Consider the following 21,986-nt stretch of genomic DNA (forward strand, 5'->3'; position numbering starts at 1 on the left):
CCTAATGACAGTCTACTGTGGACACCTCCAGCAAAAAACACCTCCAGTTTCAAACTGCTGCCACAGACACTGCCAGCTCCTCCAGGAGCATTACTGATGGCAGCATCACAGACCAAAGGGCTCCCAGCTCTGAGCCTGCACCACCAGCACTGGGCAGAAGCCAAGAGAATGATCCCATGGAGCTCAGGAGACTGTGGCATGCAGCTGTGGCACAGCAGGGCTGAGTCCAACAGGCTGGCTCCCAGCTCACTGACTACAGACTCAAATAACAGATAATCAGATCCTGCAAACTCATTTCCCTTAGCTTGACAGCCACTGGCTTCTTCCTCTGTTTTACACACAGCAGACAAGGACTTGTTCTATTTCCTTTGGCCCCAAGAGATAAAATTTATATTTGTTACTGTGTATTTAATTTTCTGGGTTTCTTTCAGAATGAGTCTGTCACAGCTGTATTCCCCAGTGGAAACCTGAAAATCACTGGGCCATGTCCTAACCCAGTTACATCAACTTATTCAGTGTCAAAACTTGGCTCAGTTTTACAGAGAAGTCTGTTTGGTGAGTCAGCTTCCCAGTAAATCTTCAGGGATGTTAATCCACAGGCAGATCCTACTCTGGTATGAAACATATACAAGGAGTTTCCCTTGGCTAGGAATAGAACAGAACTGCTTCAGACACACTGTGCTTCAGTTGTATAAAATGTCTTGATTAGCATTTCTTGTTTTGTTTTCAGAGATAAAAGGAAATAACAATAGACTCCAAATCTCTTTCTCATTCATAGCCAAAGCTGGTCTGCATAATTAAAAGTAATTGTTAGCTTCTAATAGCTTGGCATTTTTCACTGCACCTTCCAGAGAAGAGAAAAATCCAGACACAGAAGAACTACTGAATTGTGAATGTTCACTCAACATTTTCAGTAGGCATCTGAATCTTGTATTTTAGCCAAAACAGTAATGCAGCAAGAAGCACAGAGAGCAATTGCTTACTGGTGACCAAAGGTAAGAAAGGTCAAACGTTTATTTCCTATGTTGCTCCTGTGCATGCAGTGCCCAGAATCTTTTAATTATATTTCATGGTCCTCTGAACTTGTACAAGGGCATAAAATATATTTATAGCTCACTTAAACTCTTAGCAATGAAACAGCCATCCCATCCAGGACCTCTGCTAATCAAGTGAAGACTTTCTGTGCATTAACTTTAAAAATGTAAAAAAGTACTTGTTCCTTCTCCAGCTGAAACGCTTATCTCAGTCTAAAGGCAACAACAAAGAAAAGCTATTTTCTTCCTAGGTAACAGTTTGAGTCTGTATCAGTTCACCTGTGATGTTTGAAGTACAATTTCACTGGCAATGCACATTCATTATAACTGTTATTATAGAACTGGAAGCTCTCAACCACACTGTGCCAAACACCAAAGAAACATATAATAAAGAGATCAGCCCTCTCTAAAGCTTTTCCTGCCTAACTGTGTCATTTTCTCTTTTAGACAACAACAAAAAAGGGGTAATCAAATAAAGAGGTCTCCACTTAACTAATCATACTTGATGCAAATTCCAGATGAGCAGGCTGAAAAGCTCCCAGTGTAATTATACACCTCACAACAAACCTACCTGGCACATCTTACACCAACCTTTCATGCTGGGAATCTGCTTTGAGATGAATTTTAGGAAAGATCAGCTAAAATCATTACTTGTATGTGAGGCTGAGATTAAGGAAAGGAGTTGGTGCTTTACAACAGGACCAGCTGCCCTTGCCTTGCTTTTCCCCATCACTGCCCTTGCCTTGCTTTTCCCCCAGAAGCTGCTGGGCCCTGGCATGCTGGAGTGGGCAGTGATGGCAGGGAGGGAGCCAGGCTGGCACCTCCTGCTGCAAATGGGGCCTTACATGAGATTTTAAAGACTCCACTCAAGGCTTCCTTATAACTGCAAAGCCAAACACCCCCAGACTGAGGGATCTGAGAAAATTCAAACTGCTGGTGAAACCTTAATTCAGCTTCCTGATGCACATGCTTTATGATATGATCTTTAATTAGCCTATGAGGAAATTAATAATTATTTCTGTGTGTAGGTTTTGGCTGATGTACAGTAAATAATGCACCATGCTACCCAACGAATGGTGATGATTCAGCAGACATCATCTCTCATGTGTCCTGCAAGAGGCAAGGGGCCTGTGAGGGAAAAAAACAGTGTAGGATCACATCAATGAAGAGTAAATATCAATAGTTGATTTGTGCCAGAGAGGGAGGCACAAATTAAACTAAAAAAAAAAAAAATTAAAAAAAACAAATCTCAGTTCTTGTGTTTTGCCTTCTGGCTTTCTTGATATGGAGTATGGAAACATAAAAATATTTAGTGTTTCTTATCTGCTGATTAGTGCTTCATATGATCAAACAGAAGCTGAGCTGTGCAGCAGGTCAGGGGCCTGGTGGTGGCAGTCAGGCAGCACCAGGAAGGCAGAGGCACCACTGGGATGGGCTTCACTGTGACCTGCAATGAGCTCCACACGGCGAGGGGATGAGAGCAAAGCTGGGCTGGCTTAGCTCAGCCTTGTCCTCTCCAACCTGCCTGAGAGCTGCACGGCAGATACAACAGGCACAGGAGGCCAAATCCTGCAGAAGCAAGGTCTTGTTGCTTTCAAAGGGCTCTTCAAGCTGGACAAAACTCCACCATGTTTTTTCAGAGCTGCAGCAATTGCAGGCTGACATGTACAGTACTGGTTGTATCTGTCATGGGTACAGCCAGCTGCACAGCTTTGCTGCTCACCTGCAGATGTGAGGGAGGAGGATCAGCCCCTGCTCCAGCCAAAGCACTCAGCACCAGAGGATGAGTAACCCCACCTCTCATTATTACCTGTGAGCCAGAACTGGAGAGCAGACACAGACAAGTCCTTATTTACAGTGAACCATGACAAACAGGATGCTCCACTTTGCCCTCAGATGTCACAAATAAAGCACAAGGCCAGCAAATTGAGGCTATCCATTATTCTTGGTTATTTCCACCTAAGCCCTTGCCTGTCTTAATGACCTGGAGGGCAGGAGCAGAGCCACAGGCACGGATGGGTGCATCAGAAGAGAGCTGAAATCCTGCTCTCAGAAAAGTCAATTCCAGCCATTTCCTCCACAAGAAGTTTACTACATGCTGCCACACAATACTTTTATTGGCATTCATTACTCCTTGAGGACTAATTGATTCATTTTTAGCAGCATTAAAACAAGGCTGCATTTTACAAGGGAATTGCTCTACTGCTGGGGCTGTAGGAAACTGCTCAATTATCTCCAGAACACTAAAAGCTGAATCCAAACTCAATACTCAAATTATAACAAACATATTTCCCCAAGCCTTGATTAACCCACAGGCTGATCCCCAGCTCACAGCTGTCTCAGGTTTTGGGAGGGAGGTTGGGAGTGCTGGGATTTGTTTATTTTATCATGGCCACACAGCCTGGGACCCTGCAGAGCAGAGACACTCACCACAGGCTGCATTTCTTGCTAAACCCTACTGGAAGCGAAAACCAAAAAATTGAATCCCCTCCATACTCACAGTAAGGTTGCTCCTCTTTTTTGTATCTGATGTCTCCTTCATTTGGAGCTTCCTTTCTGTTTAAGAACAGCTGGAGACCCACAATTTAGCATTCACATTTAACTAGATATTTGTGGTATTCCAAAGTCTAATTAACAAGCTTGTTACCTCTCAACATGTAAAAGTACTATAATATTCATTCCCAGCAACACCTACAAAAGAACACAGCAATTCCTTTCAACTGAAATACACACATCTATCTACATACATACATATAAACATATATTCCTTTATATGACCCTCTGCCTTTATCAGCATCTTTAAGTCACTGAGTTTAAAAGGATTCACAATCTTAACTGTACTGCTTTGAAAAATAAAAGGCAGATATAGTGAATAATGTGAAGATGTACAGCTTGGAGATGGAGCTAAGACAAAGGGAAACGAGTTCCAGCACGACAGCAAAAACAAAGGTGGGTAATCAATAACAAAGTGCTTCAGAGAGAAAAAATGAATCCTTTTTATTTTCTCTACTAATGAACAGCCTCACTGTTTCTCTCCAGCCTGGGGGTGAAGAGTGTGCTGATGTTACCCCTTGGTCAGCAGGAATCACTGCTGAGCAATGTCAAACAACTTCCTGCAAAGGGGAGATCCTGCTGGGAAAGCTGGGGATTAGAAGGAGTATTACTAAAGACAAATCTTTAAAACCCCTCAATCTTTTTTCCATGTAGTCTCCTAAAGATCCCAACCAAGCTGAAGTAAAACCCATTGTTGATCCTGCCTGGGTCACCACCTCAGAGCACCTGATGCTGCACTCACATTTTGTAATATCAGGCCTGAGAGAAGCTGGGATTCCTGATTTCTATTTTTCTTTGCAGTGAAACAAACTCAGCCCATTGGTGTCTTGGCCAAGTCTAGAGGTTTAATGAGAATGATGCAACACCATCTGGTTTCTTCAGAACTGCTGGGTAAAATGAGAGTTTTCTTTCCCTCTACCATGGGTAATTTCAGAAAATACAAGAAATAGAATTGAGATACCCCAACATTGCCTGGACAGGAAGGGAAGCACTGGAAAAAGCTCTGCACACATTACACCATTTTAACTGTGCTTTTAAATGCAAGAAGCTGTGTTGGCCTGAAGGGAGAAAACAAAATAAGAATAGGATGGGGGGGGATAAGTGAACAGTTTACATCCTTAAGCAGCTATAGAAAATACAAAGGTGAAATGTTCATCAGGGAAGGTGTTCAGCCTCTTTTTACCACAAGAAAGGATTATCTTTGAGTCTCCCTGCAGACAATCAATTCTCAGCCTGTTTTTCATAGGCAGACATCACCTTCAAGCTCTTATTGGCACTACAGGTACTCACATTACACTCCAAAAACCAGATCAACTCCTCTAATCACAACAGGTTACCTGACACCAAAAAACTCCCATACACCTGCCCCCATTTACACAAGTTGTTTGCAGACCTCCCTCATGATTTGGATCATTACTTCCACTTCAGAAGGGGCCTCACACAGAAAAGCCACAAATACCAATGACCAGAGAGCATTTAGAGGCAGTGCCTACTCCCTCCTAGGCTAAATACCAATGACCAGAGAGCATTTAGAGGCAGTGCCTACTCCCTCCTAGGCTGGGGTGCTGAGAACAGACTTGATACACCCCTGTAAGACAGGGAATGACACGATGTTTTTTGCTGTCTTACTAGAAGAGGATCACTGTTTTATGAACTAGAGGTGCTCCTGCACCTCACTCAACACCCAGGGACTTGAGCTCTGTTCCCATCTCCAGCACAAACCCATGGTATGACCTTCCACTCATCTCTTCCCTCCATAATCCACTTCTCCAAACCAGATGTTTGTCTGTTTATTTTTGTTTTCAGACCAAGGCCTTGGATCATAGGTTGAGGCTCAGACAGGCAGGATGCCCTGCAGTGCATTACAGCACTTCTTGGCTCTATGCTGCTTCAATGGCAATAATTAATAAAGCAGAATCAACAGTTTGCTGCAAGCATTTCTGGTGAGACAGAACAAAGTACTTTTATCATCTCAAATGAGAACAGACACCTTGAAGTACTCAAAATAACTAAGCTCCTATGTCAGGACATGCCACATATTTCAGTAGCATATTTCCCAGCTCATTGTGTTTGCTGATCTCTAGGTGGGGACAGCATCTTCTTGCTGGAGCCCCCCATGCTCTCAAATATCCACAGCACCTGGCTGGGAACAGAGACTAAATTCTTGTCAAACATCAAGTTGGAGCAAAAATATCCCCTCAAGAGCTGATTCAGAGCACCTAAACTTCTTTGCAATAAAAGCAGCCCAGGAAATCCTATTATTTTCCTCTTAGGAGAAACACTGGGCATCACAAAGATGAAGGGTGACAACTGCTTCGTGTGAAGCCAGTAAACCAGCTAGAAAATGGCTGAGCACAAAGTGGTTCAAGACTCAGGCTCTTCTGCAGAGAAACCTCAGCTGCTCATCTCCCATTCCCTGCCCTGACTTCCATCCAGCCATCTGGGGTGAGGCTCTGCAGCCACTGAAGGCAACACCAGCACCTGTGATAAAAGTTAGGCTGCTTGGCTGCCTGCTCTGTGAAATCAGAGGCTTTCAAAGAGATTCATGCACTGTGTCCTGAATGTTAAAATAAACTCTGCCAACACCTTCTTCTGAGATTACTATCTGGGCATCACTAATTTCTTGCAAAATATGCCAGTGTTATCCCGTATCTCAGAAGAGCAGGTGCTTTCTTTTATGCCCCCAAGCAGATGCACATTTCACTGTTCCCTGAGCACTCAGAGGCAGCTTTTTTTGCGTGTGTGACAAAACAAGGTGACAGCTGCCGAAGCTGAGATGCCTGATGTACCTTTTCCACCTAACCTGACTTTTGCAAGGATGAAGCAGCTCATCTGCTCATCTCCTGGGGTATGCAGGCCCTTGCAGGAGGCACCCCAGTGCAGTGCTCTCATCCCAGCCACTCCAGCGTTTTGTTTTCTTTTCTTTCAGTAAAAGAGAATATTGTGCCTATGCCATCTGTTAAGCAAAGTGCTGCACGTACATTGCAATATACCCTGCAGCACAGAGCAGAGCCTTCCAGACTCTGTGTGAAGAGAAGTGGCTGTAAGGAGAGAGAAAACTCCAGGTGCTGGAGCTGTTACAGGTGAGCCTAAACTTTGCTTCCCTGAGGCAGAGACCTGTCAGGATTAATCCTGTCTGCCCAGGAATGCACCTCGGCAGACACCGCACCCCATTCCAGGAACCCATAAATACCAAACGAGATGCTCAGCACCACACATGAAAGCATCTCCTTTCTCTGGACTCTGCCTGTGGGGGAGTGACAGCCTGGCTAGCACCAATCCTGTCTGGTGCTGGGCCGTTTTTTAAGGTGGTTCCTTGGAGGGAACAAGATATGAAGTGAGCACGGCTGTTTGCTGCCTTTTTCCTATGGACACCTCCAAGGGAGCCCCCATATTTGTTCCTCTGTCCTGGATCCACCTGAGACTCTGCTTTTTTATTTCAGCTTAAAGGAGGTGCTCTCTTTGTCTGTATCATCCTCAAACCAACCCTAAGGGAAGGAAGTCCATGGGAACCAGAGGAATCACCTTTGATGGCCTCTAAATCCTTTTGATAACACATCCCAGAGGTAAAGCTGTAGGACAAATGGGCTTCTTCTGAATGATGCTGCCCAAGCACTGTGCAGAAAGAGGCACAAAACAATGGTGTTTTCAGTAGTGCAATTTTACTAAAAAGGTTGCCCCTGGCCTGTCACAAAAATGCAGTGCAGGTGATGAATACTCAGTGAAAGAGACTCATTCCCAGGTTTCTTTTCCTCCTATTCCTTTGTCACGCCACTAAAAAAAGATGATCAAACATCGTCCTGCCCTTAAGTCCCCCCTCTAACTCAGTCTCCCTGACTCTACCAGCCTTTTGTTCAGGAGCTGAAATGTTCTAGGCCCACTCATTCTTTTCCATTTGGAAAAAACTGCCCATGCACAGGCACTGTTTCATAGTAGATGTTCAGCTGGGAGACAGCAGACAGCCAATGCAAGATTGATGCTAGGACAGACAAAGCTCAGGTGAGCTATGGAAGCCATGCCACATCCCCAGCACATATCCAGAGGGACAGCTGAGCCTGCTGTCCCCTGGGGTGCTGGGAGCCCTGCTGCCCCCCATCTGCCCAGGGATGCTCCCGAGGTCAGAGCTCTCCCACAGTGCTGAGCCCATGGCCAAGGCCACCAACTGAGCCACACACCACAATTTCAGGGCAGAGCCCTGGCCTGGGGAGTCACCACAAGAAAGAGTGCTCCCAGGCAATTAGGGGTTTCTGGATCAAAAGCAATACATTTGAAGTCCTGACTCAAACTCCTGGCCCTAGGGAGCAGCCAGTGCTGGTGCCAGGGGCAGCGGGAGCAGGCAGCTCACAGAGCACAGCCCGTGACTGCTGGAGCAATTCTGCTCACACCACAAGTGCTCCCTCCCACAACCTCTGAAACAAAGGGACTTATTTCTAAACACAGCAGCATTTCCACATTTTAGGGCACAACACTTCTTCCCTGTTTCTAAATAAACAGTGCTTTTAGACAGCCCCTCACTAAACCGTTGATGCCTCTAGGAAACACCCAGGGCTGAGAGCAGTGGCAGCAGGACACGGCAAGTGTGGAGCAATGTTTTGGGACAACACGTCTGGGGACACAGGCAGTGCAGCCCTGGTGGCCCAGATAACCCTTGCTCAAGTCTTGTGTCAATCATTTCCTGCACAGAGAAGTCCTGCATCTCTCTTTGCTGCATGGGCCACCAAATTCAGATACTTTAAAATTTCAGGGCTTGGTTTATGGTCTCATCAACTGAGAAAACGCCAGCAAAATTCAGATTCAGGTCTGGGTTTTGTAGTCCAGAACACAGCTCTGCCTGCTGGGCTTACTCCACAACCTCCTGATTAGATTCCTTAAGCATTCACAGTATATGAGAATGTAAAACAAAAATATTTATATGTGCCTCTCTCCAACAGTGCTCTTAGGGGCTGCAGCTGTAGGTACTGAGGGTTATGTAACTCAGTTCCTCTGACAAAGACACATTTGGTTGAACTTTAAACAAGGGACCTTTAGAAATCTGTAAAATTTTAACCATCAGTGTGTAACAGCTTCTAGGATGTTGCCCACCTTGTAACATTTAAAACAATGATTCATCTTCATAAGAAATATGTAACTGTCTGAAACTAACTCTCAAATGATGTTAATTATCTGCACGGTCTGTGTTTCTGCATATGCAGTTTCCAGCTACCAAGACTGGACATTATGAAAGCTTTTACATGACATCAGCTTTCCAATGACCAGCCAGTTATAAAACACAAAACTTTTAATCTGCATTTGATTGTCACAGCTTAAAAATAATAGATTTTATGAGAGCTACAAATCATTTTTAGACTGTGCAGTGTGGACTAAAAGCCAAGTTTTTTTTGTTTTGGCTTGTTGATATTTCCTGAAAACATGAAACAATTCTGAAAGGACAGATTTCCTGGCTCACAGCTAAAGGTCAGCAGTCACACAGGGACTGCTTGCTAAGTGCACCAAAAGGAAAGATTGGCGCAACATTGCAGCATTATTAAAAAGTGATTTAAGTGGGGGAAAAGGGAGAAAATGGAGAGACAGACAAAGATGATACTCTCAACAACTGAGCTTTCACAAAGATTGGACAAACAGCCTTGTTCCTTGCTGCTTGCAGCCCCTCAGTGTCACTCCAAGCACCGCTTGCTCTCGCTCCCTCTTTCCAGCCCTCTGCAGCCAGCCCTGACTGCACGGCCTTGGGCAGGGACTGCTCTGAGCACGCACCACAAATCACCTCTAGAGCCTTTCTGAGCAGCCCAGAAGATTTTCCAGGCTCATTGCTGCAACAGAGTATGGCAGTACAAGTTTAATTTGTACTGGGAAGGACAGGAGTTCAGAATTCCCATGATTGTGAGCAACACTGGCATGCAGTTGTGTGAGAAGCAAAAAAAAGCTCATTTTCCACAGGAATCTCCCCCAGACCCGAGCAATGTTTGTAACTCTCTCCCAGCACAACTGAAGAGCCAGTCCTGTTCTGCAGCTGTCAGAGGGGCACAGCCAGCTCACATCTGTATCCTGAACCACTGCATGGACAAAGCTCCTTGTCAAGGTATTTAATTTTGTAATAATAGATACTGAAATTCCCCCATTCACTGACAAGATGCCAGTTTGAAAAGAAGCACACTCTGCAATCAATGCTGGAAGAACCTTTAAAACAGTATTTAGGATGAGTCTCAACAGAGGCTGTATCCCAGCTCCCTTTAAGACCCCAGCTTGTTTTTATTTTTATTATTCATGCTTTACTTTCTAAGTATAGGCTATATATATATATATATTTCAGGCAAATAAATGCCAACCAAAACCAACCTAGCAGCCTCAAGTAGGTATCTGCTACAGGCCCTGCTCCCAAGTACCTACATTTCCCTCCCTGTCTGACCAAGAGCCCTGGGCCATCAGAATTGACAAAGATTTTGTGCCTTTAATCCTGCTAATGAAATGCTTCTACTCTGATCACAACATCCTCTCTAGCACTGAGTTATCAAAAGCATATGCTCCCATCACTCATGGTCTGTGCTTTTGGCTCTTTTTCTTTTTTTTTTTTTTAATTAAAGCCAATTGGTTGTAGTGAAGGGGCACAGAGGTGTACCTGTAACTCAAGCTGATCTACTCAATGCTACCTTTTCAGTTAAAAGGGTAACAGCAAGCCTATAACCACATGTATAGCTTGCAACTGATGTCTCCAAATTCTGCTAACTACAGTAACATACAGCAAAACAACAAATGTGCTGGTAAGCAGCTAAGCAATAGCATAGGCTGTTTAAATTTAGCCCTGGCAGATCCTGGAGGAAGGGCATCTCCAGCCATGTGTCCTCTGCTGTGCAGAGAGAGCACTCAGACTGTAGGATCCTATTCCACAACCTCACTTTTGAATATATGGCTACATATTGCATGTCATCTGTATCTCACACGTGCATTTCCTCTAAAAGTATTTTGTATGAGATAAAGGGCACTCAGCTCTTGGACACAGACTGTTTGCCCCAAAAGCAGCCAGGGAGACTGAAACCACAGACTCTGTAATTCCTTGCAACAACACAAAGCTGCAGCTCAGAGCAGAGGCGTGCTGACCATTTAGGGCTTTGCAGACCACAACCTGCAAGGATGAATTACTCTCCAAAGCAAAATGTTGACCACAGGCATGGAGAACATTACTTCAGAGGCAGATTGCTGCAGCCTTGCTATTTTCCATCTGGAGCTTGGGGAATTTACAAGTAGAGACTATTGCCATGATCAGCAGTGAGATTACAGGAACCAGATCTGCTGTCATCAATCCAAAAATAAGACAGCTCCAGGCCTGAAGTTCAGTGTGCCACACCTGCTAGCAGAGAATACATGAATAATCTGATCTCCAGGCTACAGATACTTTGAGAAAGCGTTGGACATTCCCACCCAGTGGAGCCTCTCTGCCTCTTCCTAAGGCCAAATGAAATCACTAATGTGAGGACAAGCTGTGCATTGATACCTCTGAAACCCCAAAAGCTGCACTCCAAGCTGCTGCTGAGGAAATCCAACAAAATCCAGTGCCAGCAGGACTAGAACTCATCCATGTGACATAAAAAGCTCCTTTATTGAACAGCTCCGAGCAGCACTACCTGAAAAAGTCTTGTTGACTGTGAGCTTAATAACATTTCCTGGAAGCTAGGGCAGTTTCTGTGGCATTGTTTCAGGAGCTGAGGTGATCCCATTGCCCCATCCCCAAAGTCCCTCAATTTCAAACCATTTATGCAGTAGCTAAAGAAAAATTAATTGTACTATTTAAAAGTCATGCTTGAAACTGAGACACAATATGATGATTTTTTTAATCATGTCTTGCATAAATTATGAACTCTGCATTGATTACAAGGGTAGTTAAGCACATGAAAAGGGTATAATGGGAGCAGGAGACATCTTCCTGGCCTGTGGGCTCAAGTGAGGTTGTTCCCACTACAGAACACCAATGATCTGTGCATTATGGTCTGTAAAAGTAATACTTGGCTTATTGAACATTTACTTTGTTTGATACTTAAAAGAAACTTGGGTATGAACCACAGAAATAAAGCTTTATCTTTGTAAAATTCTGGGGAATAAAACCAAAATAAAATAAAATACTGGGGAATAAAACCAAATGGCTCTAACTGACAACACGAGCATCCTCCTTTTATATACTTTGTTTTGCTTACTGTTACTCTTACTGCTGTTATTATTACTATTAATCCACCAAAACATCACACTTAGACTAAACCAGTTCCCCACTAGGAAATTTCTGCCTATTAGTATAATCCTCAACACTTCCATCAAATTTTGCACTCTCTTACATGTCAGATGCAGAACTCTGCTCTTTGGAGTGGCTGTGGTGAAAATAAAGAGCAGATACAGCAGCCAGTGCAGTGACAGGGAGTGGAGAGAGGGGGTGCCAAGCACTAACCCCTGTGGAGGGCTGGATTTCAGAGGCTGGGGATTGTGCTCAGCAGCAGCTGCGTCAGGTCCCATTCAGACATCAGTCTGAGCAACCACCATTGTCAGGCTCTTTGAAAAAGCCTGATTGTCACCTTTTAAAGCAGGTGAAAATCAATTAATTTTGAGCTTATAAAGGAATGCCTTTGCTGTGGCCAACCTTGGCCACACACACAATGCCTTTTGCAGAGATGCACTGCCTTTTCTTCCTACTTAGTGTAAAAGCACTTCATCATCTTGGTTATAAGCCTGAAGGTCAGGCTTATTTCTTTAGTTCTATTATTTACTACTTGAATTTCCAGTTCCACCTTTCTGGCTATTACAGCTTCTTTCCCGACTCCTTTTCACGGTAACTCCATGATGATGACTGTTTGATAAAGTTAGGAGGGCCATGATTCTAAGTGTCTGACCTTCTTCAAAATCTGATAATGGATACAGTTTCTGAATCACAGGTCATCTCAATTTTGTCAGTAAACCATTTATTTACAGTGGCCTTCAGACCTCCAGGCTCACTGTGCACTGCAAAATGGATTTTTCAGGGAACAATAAAAGTAGGAGAGCCATCCTTAGCCTTTGCTTAGGTTAGGAGGGATACTGAACTTTGGAGAGAATTTTTCTCCACAACATCTTATGCACCACAGTCTCTAAGAGCTTTCCTGCTCTGTAACATTTCCTGATGTTTGTATGAAGCTGACAGTTACAGGCATCCAATACGTACTAACGTCCTTTTCACTTGCAACCTACACGGAAAGGGCAAGAAAAATCCATGTCTCCTTAAACTCTCCCCACCTACTGAGGCCTATCCAGTCACCTTTGCAATATTGTTCAACTTACAGTTCAAGGCACAGTGCCAGGTTTTACATCACTGCCTCAAATGCTACTCTGCTGTGGTAGGAGCTGATTTCAGCACGCCTGTCCCAGCTGTGTCAGTGCCAAGGCACACCGGTGTCTGCCAGTGGCTGCTCTGAAATGGGGATCTCAAACTGCCTTGGTCTTACAGAAACACTGCCAGAGGTACAATTCCTACAATTCCAGCAGCTCAATGCTTCACGCAAACTGTTGAGTGAGATGCAGAGGAAAACGTGTCAAACACCAACTCCTGGCTCCAACAGTGCCTGGAACACTGAGCAGTGAGTGGATCCTGAGCAGAGGGAAGCAGGCAGGTTTTACTTACTGTCAAAGCTCCTGTGCTGTGCTGTTAGGATGGCCTGCACAGAGCGACCGGCCTCTTTCATCATGGCTTCAAATTCACTTCGGCTTTTGTTTGCAAAGTTCTCCTCCATCTCGCTGGTGCAGCAGGTGTAGCCTTGTGGGCAGATTCGCAGGTGCTCCCCTAAAAAGAGAGAAAATGCTGTTTAATGGCCAGGTCTGGAAAAGGGAGAAAATGCTGGACAATCTCAGCTTAAAAATAGCCCAGCTCCCCGATAACCTGGATCTGCATCAGGTCTTTCTGTCAAATTTACCACCTAATTTCAGTTCTTCTGCTTTAATACAGTGGTTGCTATCAACACAGGCACACATTTTCTCACTGTTGACTGTGGGGGAAGAAAAAGCAAGGAAAAAATTTGTATTTGGAGCAAGGAGAAGGGAAAGTCTCCTGCTCAAAGTCTGTCCTAGAATCCATCTCTGCCTAGAATCCCAGAAGACATGAAAGTCTGATTAAATGACAGCTGTACTCATTAGACTTAATACGTACATTAGCACAGCCATTTGAAACTGCTTTGTAAGGAAAAAAAGAAACAACTCCAAAGTGCTCTCTGCCCTACCAAATGTAGCCTGAGAAGGCATTTCCTTAAGCAGAGAGGTGAGGCTAGTGGGAAGTTTTCAAGAGACAGACATGTGATGAATGTCAGTGGAATTTGGGTGGCTAAGTCCCCTCCACATGTATTGAAATTTTCAGTCAAAAATGTATCTCCTGGAAAAGAGACAAGACCACCCCAAAAAAGGTTGCTCTGACAATCACTGATTGAAAATCACCCTTTGCTGTAAGGAAGAACAGGAAAGGTAAGAGGACTCAGCAGTCAAATTGAAAAATTCTCCAGTGTGGAGCTTCTCCTGCCCTCTGCAATTTCTTGACTGTGGAGAAGAGAGTGCTCGCATAGGCAAAGTCAGCAACATTTAAAAAATAATTGCTCAAGTTCTTATGAGTCCTTACAAAAACACATCCACCTGCAAACACACCCTATGTTTCTCCTTACCCAAGCAATAAGAATTCATTTGAATGAAGTCAAACATTTATTAAAAAAATTCAATAAAATACCCCTCTTGTTCCAAGCATGTTCTGAGATAAACCAATTACCAAACAGTCACCATGTTTAAGAAAATTTGATTGGGATTGCCAATGATTTTGCTGGCACTTTTACAGGACCGCTGTCTTAATGTCACAGGTGAGCCCAAACATTTTTAAAATTTTGTTTTATCTTGTGTCTAAACAGCTTCAAATCCTGAACCTGCACAGCCTCCAGAGTTACCCATAAAGTCCTTAGCTATTTCCAGTGTAAAGCTCTTAGCAAATGGGTGGTAAAGGGTCTCTGAAACTCGTGTGTCCTAGCCTTGTTAAAGTTATCTCATTAGCAGCCTTAGACCAACTGGAATGTTCTGTAGTTGATAGAAGCCATTCAGGAGGAGTTTGTATTTTGCTGGCCCTTGCATTCCTGCTCACAGATGACCCCTGAGCAACCTCTGCAGGGTGTGGGGTGAGCCTGCCCTTGGCAAACAGGTTACAATGGGCATCTGCACTGCCAGTCCTCCTGTCTACACGACAGGAATTGCTGCTCAGCAGCTTCTGTAGGAGAGAAACTCATCCCATCTCCAGCCTTGTGTTGTGCTGCCAGCTGAGAGGAGTGTCAGGGTGGTGTGTGCTGGGGCTGCCTGTCCCCCTTTGTGCCCACTCTCTGTCCCCACGAGGGCCCAAATCAGCAGGAAAAGCAGCAACTTGCTTCAATGTAAAACCTCAAGAGTCAAATATAAATATCATGTGGCTCCATGCTTGCCACTATTGAATTTCACAGGCAACCCCTGATGGGGGGAGAGAACGATGCATCTGACTCCATCTTATCAGAAGGCTAATTAATTACTTTATTATACTATATTATTCTATACTATATTACACTATGCTACATTACATCTAAACTGAATCTATGTTACATTACATCTAAACTGAATCTATCAAGCACTCAACCCTGCACACAACTGCCCAGAATCTGGTGACTGTCACCCAACAGTCCCCACACACACACACACCTGGGCCTGACAGGCCAAGGAAACAAAACCCCATCACTGTGGGTAAACAATCTCCATATTGCATTCTGCTTTGGCACAAAGGCACAGCAAATGAGGTAAGAATATTGGGAAGAATTGTGCCTTGCTTTTCTCTGTGAAGAGAAATGTGGGGCTACATGCTACACCAAATGAAAGCTCAGTTCCAGGGCTTGTCTGAGCCTCTCCTTCCCTCACTGGATTGTTCTGAGTCGTTCCCTAGGCTCCCTTCTGTAGAGCTGTATTTATCTGTACAGCATCAGGGCTGCTGACATGTGACAGACAGGCAGGAAAAGGGAGCTGGAATTTTTTGACAAGACATGGCTTTGATTCCTGTCATGGCAAATTATAAAAACTTTTTTCTTATCCAGCCTTTTCCATCCTATTTCTGCTGCCACAGGATTTCTGGCAAGGACAGAAGTTTTGTGCACAGCAGTTTTACTGTGGGATGCATCCGTCTATGAGGGCCTCGATGCCCTCAGGATAAAGCGAGGCCTTTACAGGGCCTGGCCTCTCTGAAAAGCTAATCAACAAAGAAATGGATCCCAGGGGATTCCAGCCATTTTCAGAAGTGCCTTTACCTCCTCAGTTGATGGTGAATTCACCAGCTGATGGTGAATTTTGGTGGTGAGGTCCTGGCCACGCTCAGAGGCCTCGCACTCCACAACAGGAGCACTGCTGCCATTTCCTCTGGGTGCCATTACCCCTCAGGGCTGGCAGGCTCAGGCAAAGCCTCCAACAGCCCTTTACAAACGCCCTGCTTTGGGAAACTGAGTGAAATCAGTGGGAACCCTGGGGATCCTTGATCTCCAGCCTGCTGCCAGCAGCATTCAGGCAGGAGGTGTGCCTGGGAGAGCAAACATGGATGTCCCTGCAAGGAGACAGCAACGTGTTTACCAAAGTTGAGGCAGGCTCCCTGCACAGGCTGTAGAAACCAGGGGGGACGGGGAGGGGATTGTCCCCAGGAGGAGAGGAGGGGAGGAAGAGCCCCGTGCCTGAGCTCCCTGAGGAGCAGCAGCAGGGAGAGCTGTGCTCATTAAACTGGGACACGTCCAGACAGTGCTCGGAGCGCTCCCAGCCCGGGCGAGGCACAGCGTGCCTGAGCAGGACAGCCCCAACCCCGCTGTGACACCACACAACCCAGGGGGACTGGGGAAACACAGGCAGAGAGCAGGGGGAAAATCACATCCACAGCTGAAATTGGTTAATTTTACACAACTTTGTGAATCGAATATAGAATTGTTTCCATTCTTGAGCTCCGAGAAGTTTCAATCCCTTTTGAAGTAGCATTTATCTTAGCTTTCTGCAGGTGTTTGTAAGGTACTCAGCAGGTGTTGTGTGGTGCTCAGCACCACCACACTCTATCTCAGTGGGAAGCAAAGTTTTTATCATTTATCTCTGTAACTCAAACTCAGCACACACAGAACAGTCTTACAGCACTGTGAACATGCTTTGCTTTCTTTGCTTTTCAACATGACCCACCCTGGAAACATTCACTATTATTATTTAACCTTTTTCTATTGATTCCAAAATAAATGTGCTCCAGAGCATATTTTGGTTCTCCTTATATTTCAAAGTCCCTTTGTTTGCCAACCTGCCTTTGTCCTATTGCTGAAGCTCACACTATAAATATCTTTGGGTTCACTTGGCAGGAGATATCTCCAGATAACTACAGAGAGCCAGAGGTGTTTTACAAGGAGTAAATGTCCACGATGGAGGGTGTGTCCTCTGCCTGCTGCTGTGCCACACAAGTTCTCCCTGTGTACAGCTGACCTGTTGCTCACCACTTGTTGGACAGCATGTGCTCCCACCCCTGCAAGAGCTTTGCAGAAAGCAGACAGGCATGGCAGAAGCAAACTGGCAGCAAAGGGAGGGCTGCTCAAATCTCCTGGAGGATGATGGATACGCTTCCAGTGACCAAGGCCAGCTCTGGGTCATGCCCAGAGAACCCTGGATTTACAACACATCTGTAAGTAAGAGAAGATGCTCTGAAAACAATCAGCTTGCCCAAGCTTTGCAGAGTCACAGTGTGAGGAGGTTCAATCTGGGTCTCTCTGGAAGAGCCAGCTGTCCTGCAAAAGCTGCTGAAGCTGGGGTGGGATGTAACCCACCCACTGCACAGTCCCATGGAAATGGAAACAGGGTAGAGCAGGCAGGAAAACAGAATCAAGCAAGTATCTCATTTATGATTAACTGTCCTGGAATGGAAAGGAATAGGCAGGAGGCTGATGACAAGAGAATATCCCACCGCATAGCTACAAGCTTGGATTGTCCTTGAAACACCCTCTCAAGCTGGCTGGGTTAGCAGATCATTTTGGCTATTAAATTCATTACTGCACTTCAGAGTGCTGAATATTAAAGCACTTGACCACTTTCCACTCAGGGATGGAGTTAGGCCCAGGGTCCCTGCAGGGGAACAGCCCTGCCCACAGCCACCACTACCAGGAGCTGAGACAGGACTCAGCTATGACAGGGTTCAGCTCTCTGCTTCTTCTGCCGTGTGCCCCAGCCTCTCTGCCCTGCCCATGGGCTCCCTGCCACGGGCTGTGTGCTGTAACACCCAGGAGCTCAGGAGCTGTGCCCAGGAAAGCTCTCCAGCTGTTCACTGCTCCTGCCTTTCACCCCACCAGGAGGCTCTGGAAACAAGACAGAAGGGCAGTCACAGGGGTGTAAAATTCAATACTGAGACAAGAGTCCTTGGCACCTTTAACCATGTAAATGGTGCTATTTCTATCCCTCTCACAGGATGTTGGAGATTGAATTAATTACAATGTTTGCAGAAGGTTTGGGGTTATGTGGCTGTGTCAGAGTATCTAAATGCAAATTATTACAAAATCATTCCTCCCAGAGGTTAATTTATTTCAGGCTGTGATAAATCCATCATAATTCTTCCCTCATATTTGTAACCCTCCTCCCACTCGCTCTCCAAACTGTTCCAACAGCTCATTTCATGCTCCTAGCCTCAGTCCAGCCCCCCATGCCAGGAACAACCCAAGCCCAAGCTCCCTCTTGGGGGGTTTCTGGGTGGATGTCTCAGGCAATCAGGCCTGCTGAAGTGCAAGGCATGCCAGGCATGGCAGGGATGCCAGGACACAGCCCCTGGCCAGGTGCAGCCAGAGAGCTGAGAGCACCTGGCAGCTGAGCAGCTCCAGTCCTCTCCTGCTGTCCCTGGTAGGCACCACTGTTCTGCTGGCCTCTCCCTCTTCACACCTAAATCCCATCCAGGCTAATGAGCATCACAGCCAGGAACTGAGGACAAAACACTAGTTTAGAATATGGGTTCTCTTTTTTTTTTTTTTTTTAAAACAAGTCAGAGTATCTACAGCTGATGCAAAATGAGCCTGGAGGTGGTACAGATGTTAAAAATACCTTGCAAAGAGGTAGTGCAGTGAAAGTAAATTCCTTTCCTTATGCCTCCCAGCTTTTCCTGCTTCAGGTGCTCCTGTCCCATTCATCTTCAAATACACATCTTTCCAGAGAACACAATGTGGCACGTGCTAATAAGGAGCTGACAGCACAGCCAGCACCAGTACCATGATGCTACCTGGAATGCCAGGCTTGCCTCAGATAACTCCTAAGGGGAAACAGGAGTACCCAAAAAACATTTGGACCAGGAGATAGTCCTGGCTGACCAGCCTAGGAAAAGTTTTCATGCCCTTCTCACTGAGAACCACCTGCTGGCAAGCTCTGCCAAACACCTACACCCCATAACACCTGTAGGGTGCCCAGCTGTACAGCTCAGCCCCTGTTGTAGCTGCTACCATCAAACTGAACCAGAGACCAGACTGCTCTATTAAGCAGAGTGACAATCAGATCTTTTCCCATATTGCAAAGGCAGATGTTAGCTGTGCAGCCTGTTCCTTTGATTTGCAGTCAGCTGTTGGCAAAATACGATATCTTCTATTTTCTGATTACGTATTAAGAGTATCATCATTTTGGCTTCAGTTTGCACATAATGTCAGGGGAGTCACAGCAAGCCTGAATATCAAGTATCATACAGCAAACACTGTGATCAAAATGCACTGAACCGTGTTCTCCCTGGTCCCAGTGATACTGCAGGCTGAGGACAGCAAGGTGGGGCAGGGCTGTGGGCTGGCCCAGAAAGAGGGGGCTGTTGAGTTTGTGGGGTCCCCAGGACGAGGTGAGAGATGAGGAATCTGACTCCAAGTTCTCAGAAGGCTGATTTGATATGTTATGATATGATATTATAGAATGATATACTAAAACTATACTGAAGAATCAGACAGAAGGCCTAACAAGAATGAATAATAAAAACCCATGACTGACTCCTCAGAGTCTGACACAGCTGATGGTGATTGGTCATTAATTAAAAACAATTCACATGAAACCAATCAAACATGCACCTGTTGGTAAACAATGTCCAAGCCACATTCCAAAGCAGCAAACACAGGAGAAGCAGTCAGATAATTATTGTTTGCATTCCTCTCTGAGGCTTCCCAGGAGAAGACATCCTGGCGAAGGGATTTTTCAGAAAATACGACAGCGACAGGGGGAAGCATATGGTCATGAGGAAGAGTTGTGCTCAAATGAAGTCCTTCTTTTCCTGCACTTCCTAGCAAGATGCACTCTCAGGATGGGAAGCAGAGGTGGCAGCTGGAAACCAGCCCTGCCATGGCCTTAGGGACATCTCGGATGAGCTGGCCTGGGAGCTAATGCAGCAAGGTGGAGAGGACAGCACCCCACAGGAGCCACTCATGGACCTCAGTTCCTGCTATGTGGCAAGACCCAGGCTAATCTCAGCTGGCCCAAGGCCACCACAGAGCAGTGCCACAGCTGACACAGGAGCAGGACTGCATTGAGGCAGGGGCTCTCTCTCTCACCCCTGCATCCACACCGGTGACCCCACACACATCCCTGCTGCCTCCTGGCCTCAGTAAGGAGAGAGGGGTTTGTCTCTGGCACAATCAATCCCATCCCTTTGCTGCTGCTGGGTGAGTAGCTGGTTATCTCAGGGGACTGAAAACAAGGGCATGAAGTCTTTTCAAGCTGCACACCACAGGTCTGGATTTGTCCCACGTCAGCAGCTTTTGTAATGCCTTGCCATCTGAAGGCTGATCAAATAGCTTGTGCTATCTGAGATGAACTAATGTTTTCGTTCCAGATAAAGAAAACAAGCACCATGTTCCACATCAGTGATAAAAACAGCAAACTGGAAAAAATAGCTAGAGAATATGCTTATTCTGATAAAGCAATGCACATGTTTAAGATGGGACAATAGCAAAACATTAAAGGCCTGTTCCCACAGCTCATCATTCAGACCAGGATTATACCAACAGGAGTGAACAACCAAGAGCAGATAATCCATAAGATTTGTTCTTTCCACTCTTATCTTTCTACTCCTACTAGGATTTAATAAACTATCAAAATACTGTTAACCAAATAAGACAACTTAATCTGGCTACTGCATGGAGTTGGCTCCCTACCAGGTTAGTGCTGTTCTGTAATTGCATTACAGTGAGAACCTGACACAGTGAATAAATACAGGTACTTGTGAGAAATGTCACAACTGGCACCTCCAGCAGAAACCCACTGATGGGTGGGAGGACTTTGGGACTGCCCCATTAGTACTGACACAGGCTGCTCAAGCAGGGAGCCTGGCAGGAGCATGTGGAGGAGGCTGAACAGCACTTCCCTCTGTATTTGCTCTGTTCATGTGTCAAAATACTTCAGGCTCCGAGGCTGTCAGCTCAGTGTCAAGCTCACACACACTGGAAGTGTGGTATCAATTTGTTTAATCCTAGACCCTGATGTCAGAGGAATTTATAAGACAGGCAAACATGGGCAAAAAAAAGTTAATTAACAGAGGAGAAAGAGCCACCTCCGTGTCCTGGAAAAATACTAAGTACAGATTAGATAAGAGTGCCTTCAGAAACGACAGTCTGCAAATCCTAATGTCATCTGTGTATGTTACAGTGGCAAACTGCCCAGAGGAAGGGAACAGAGAAAATGTCACAAGTGCTGACAACAGACTTGATTCTTAGTGAAAAGCTCTGCATGAAAGCACTTCACCCACGCATTGCTCCTTTGGGTTTTGGGAGTGTCTTTCTGAATGAAAGAGAATATCCCTTCCCATCACTCTGCTGCCCCAGTTTCTCTCAGGACCTGCCTTTAGCTACATGGGCCTGCCTCTGAGCTGTGCACACACAGCAGGAATCAGCACAGGGTGAAACAATCCAAGCCTGTATTTAAGGACAGAGTAGGAAATGCTTTATAATTTGCAGTAGAAAACATCTTTTTCAGTGGTTCGGAGAGGAATGAAAGAACAAGGGCCAAATCCACATGTACCACAAGCAGTGAAAGACCTCCAGCTAGCAGAACTGACTGAACACACTGAATCCAACACACCCCAGATGGGCACTGGACACACAGTGGGGGTGCTTCTGAGCAGGACTGCTGCAGGAGATGATCCATGATGAAAGGCTCCCACTGGAGTTAGGACATGGTTTACAATTAACACTCTCCAAGTAAATCAATCCTGAAAGAAGCCTTCAGTCCAAACTAGAGCAGTTGCGAGAATAATGGAGAAACACACAGGGAGTGCACTGTTACACTCTTCCCTCTCCCCTTCCCCGAAAAACAGAAAACTTTTAAAATGAATCTTAGACAAGGAAAGAATTATCTTGTCTTTTCACAAAACACTTGTGGGGACTTATTGAAGTTGGG

General features: G+C 45.4%; 1 protein-coding gene across 1 annotated transcript in view; it reads right to left on the reverse strand.

Annotated features, from left to right (window-relative positions):
* Nucleotides 1-21,986, reverse strand: part of GPC1 (glypican 1) — a 209,824-nt gene that overhangs the window by 90,714 nt on the left and 97,124 nt on the right. Inside the window, exon 2 of the mRNA XM_054639492.2 lies at nucleotides 13,219-13,377. Coding sequence (XP_054495467.2) covers nucleotides 13,219-13,377 — 159 coding nt within the window. The remainder of the gene's footprint in view (nucleotides 1-13,218; nucleotides 13,378-21,986) is intronic.

Source organism: Agelaius phoeniceus, chromosome 10, assembly GCF_051311805.1.
Source record: "Agelaius phoeniceus isolate bAgePho1 chromosome 10, bAgePho1.hap1, whole genome shotgun sequence".
In the NCBI taxonomy this organism is placed as follows: Eukaryota; Metazoa; Chordata; class Aves; order Passeriformes; family Icteridae; genus Agelaius; species Agelaius phoeniceus.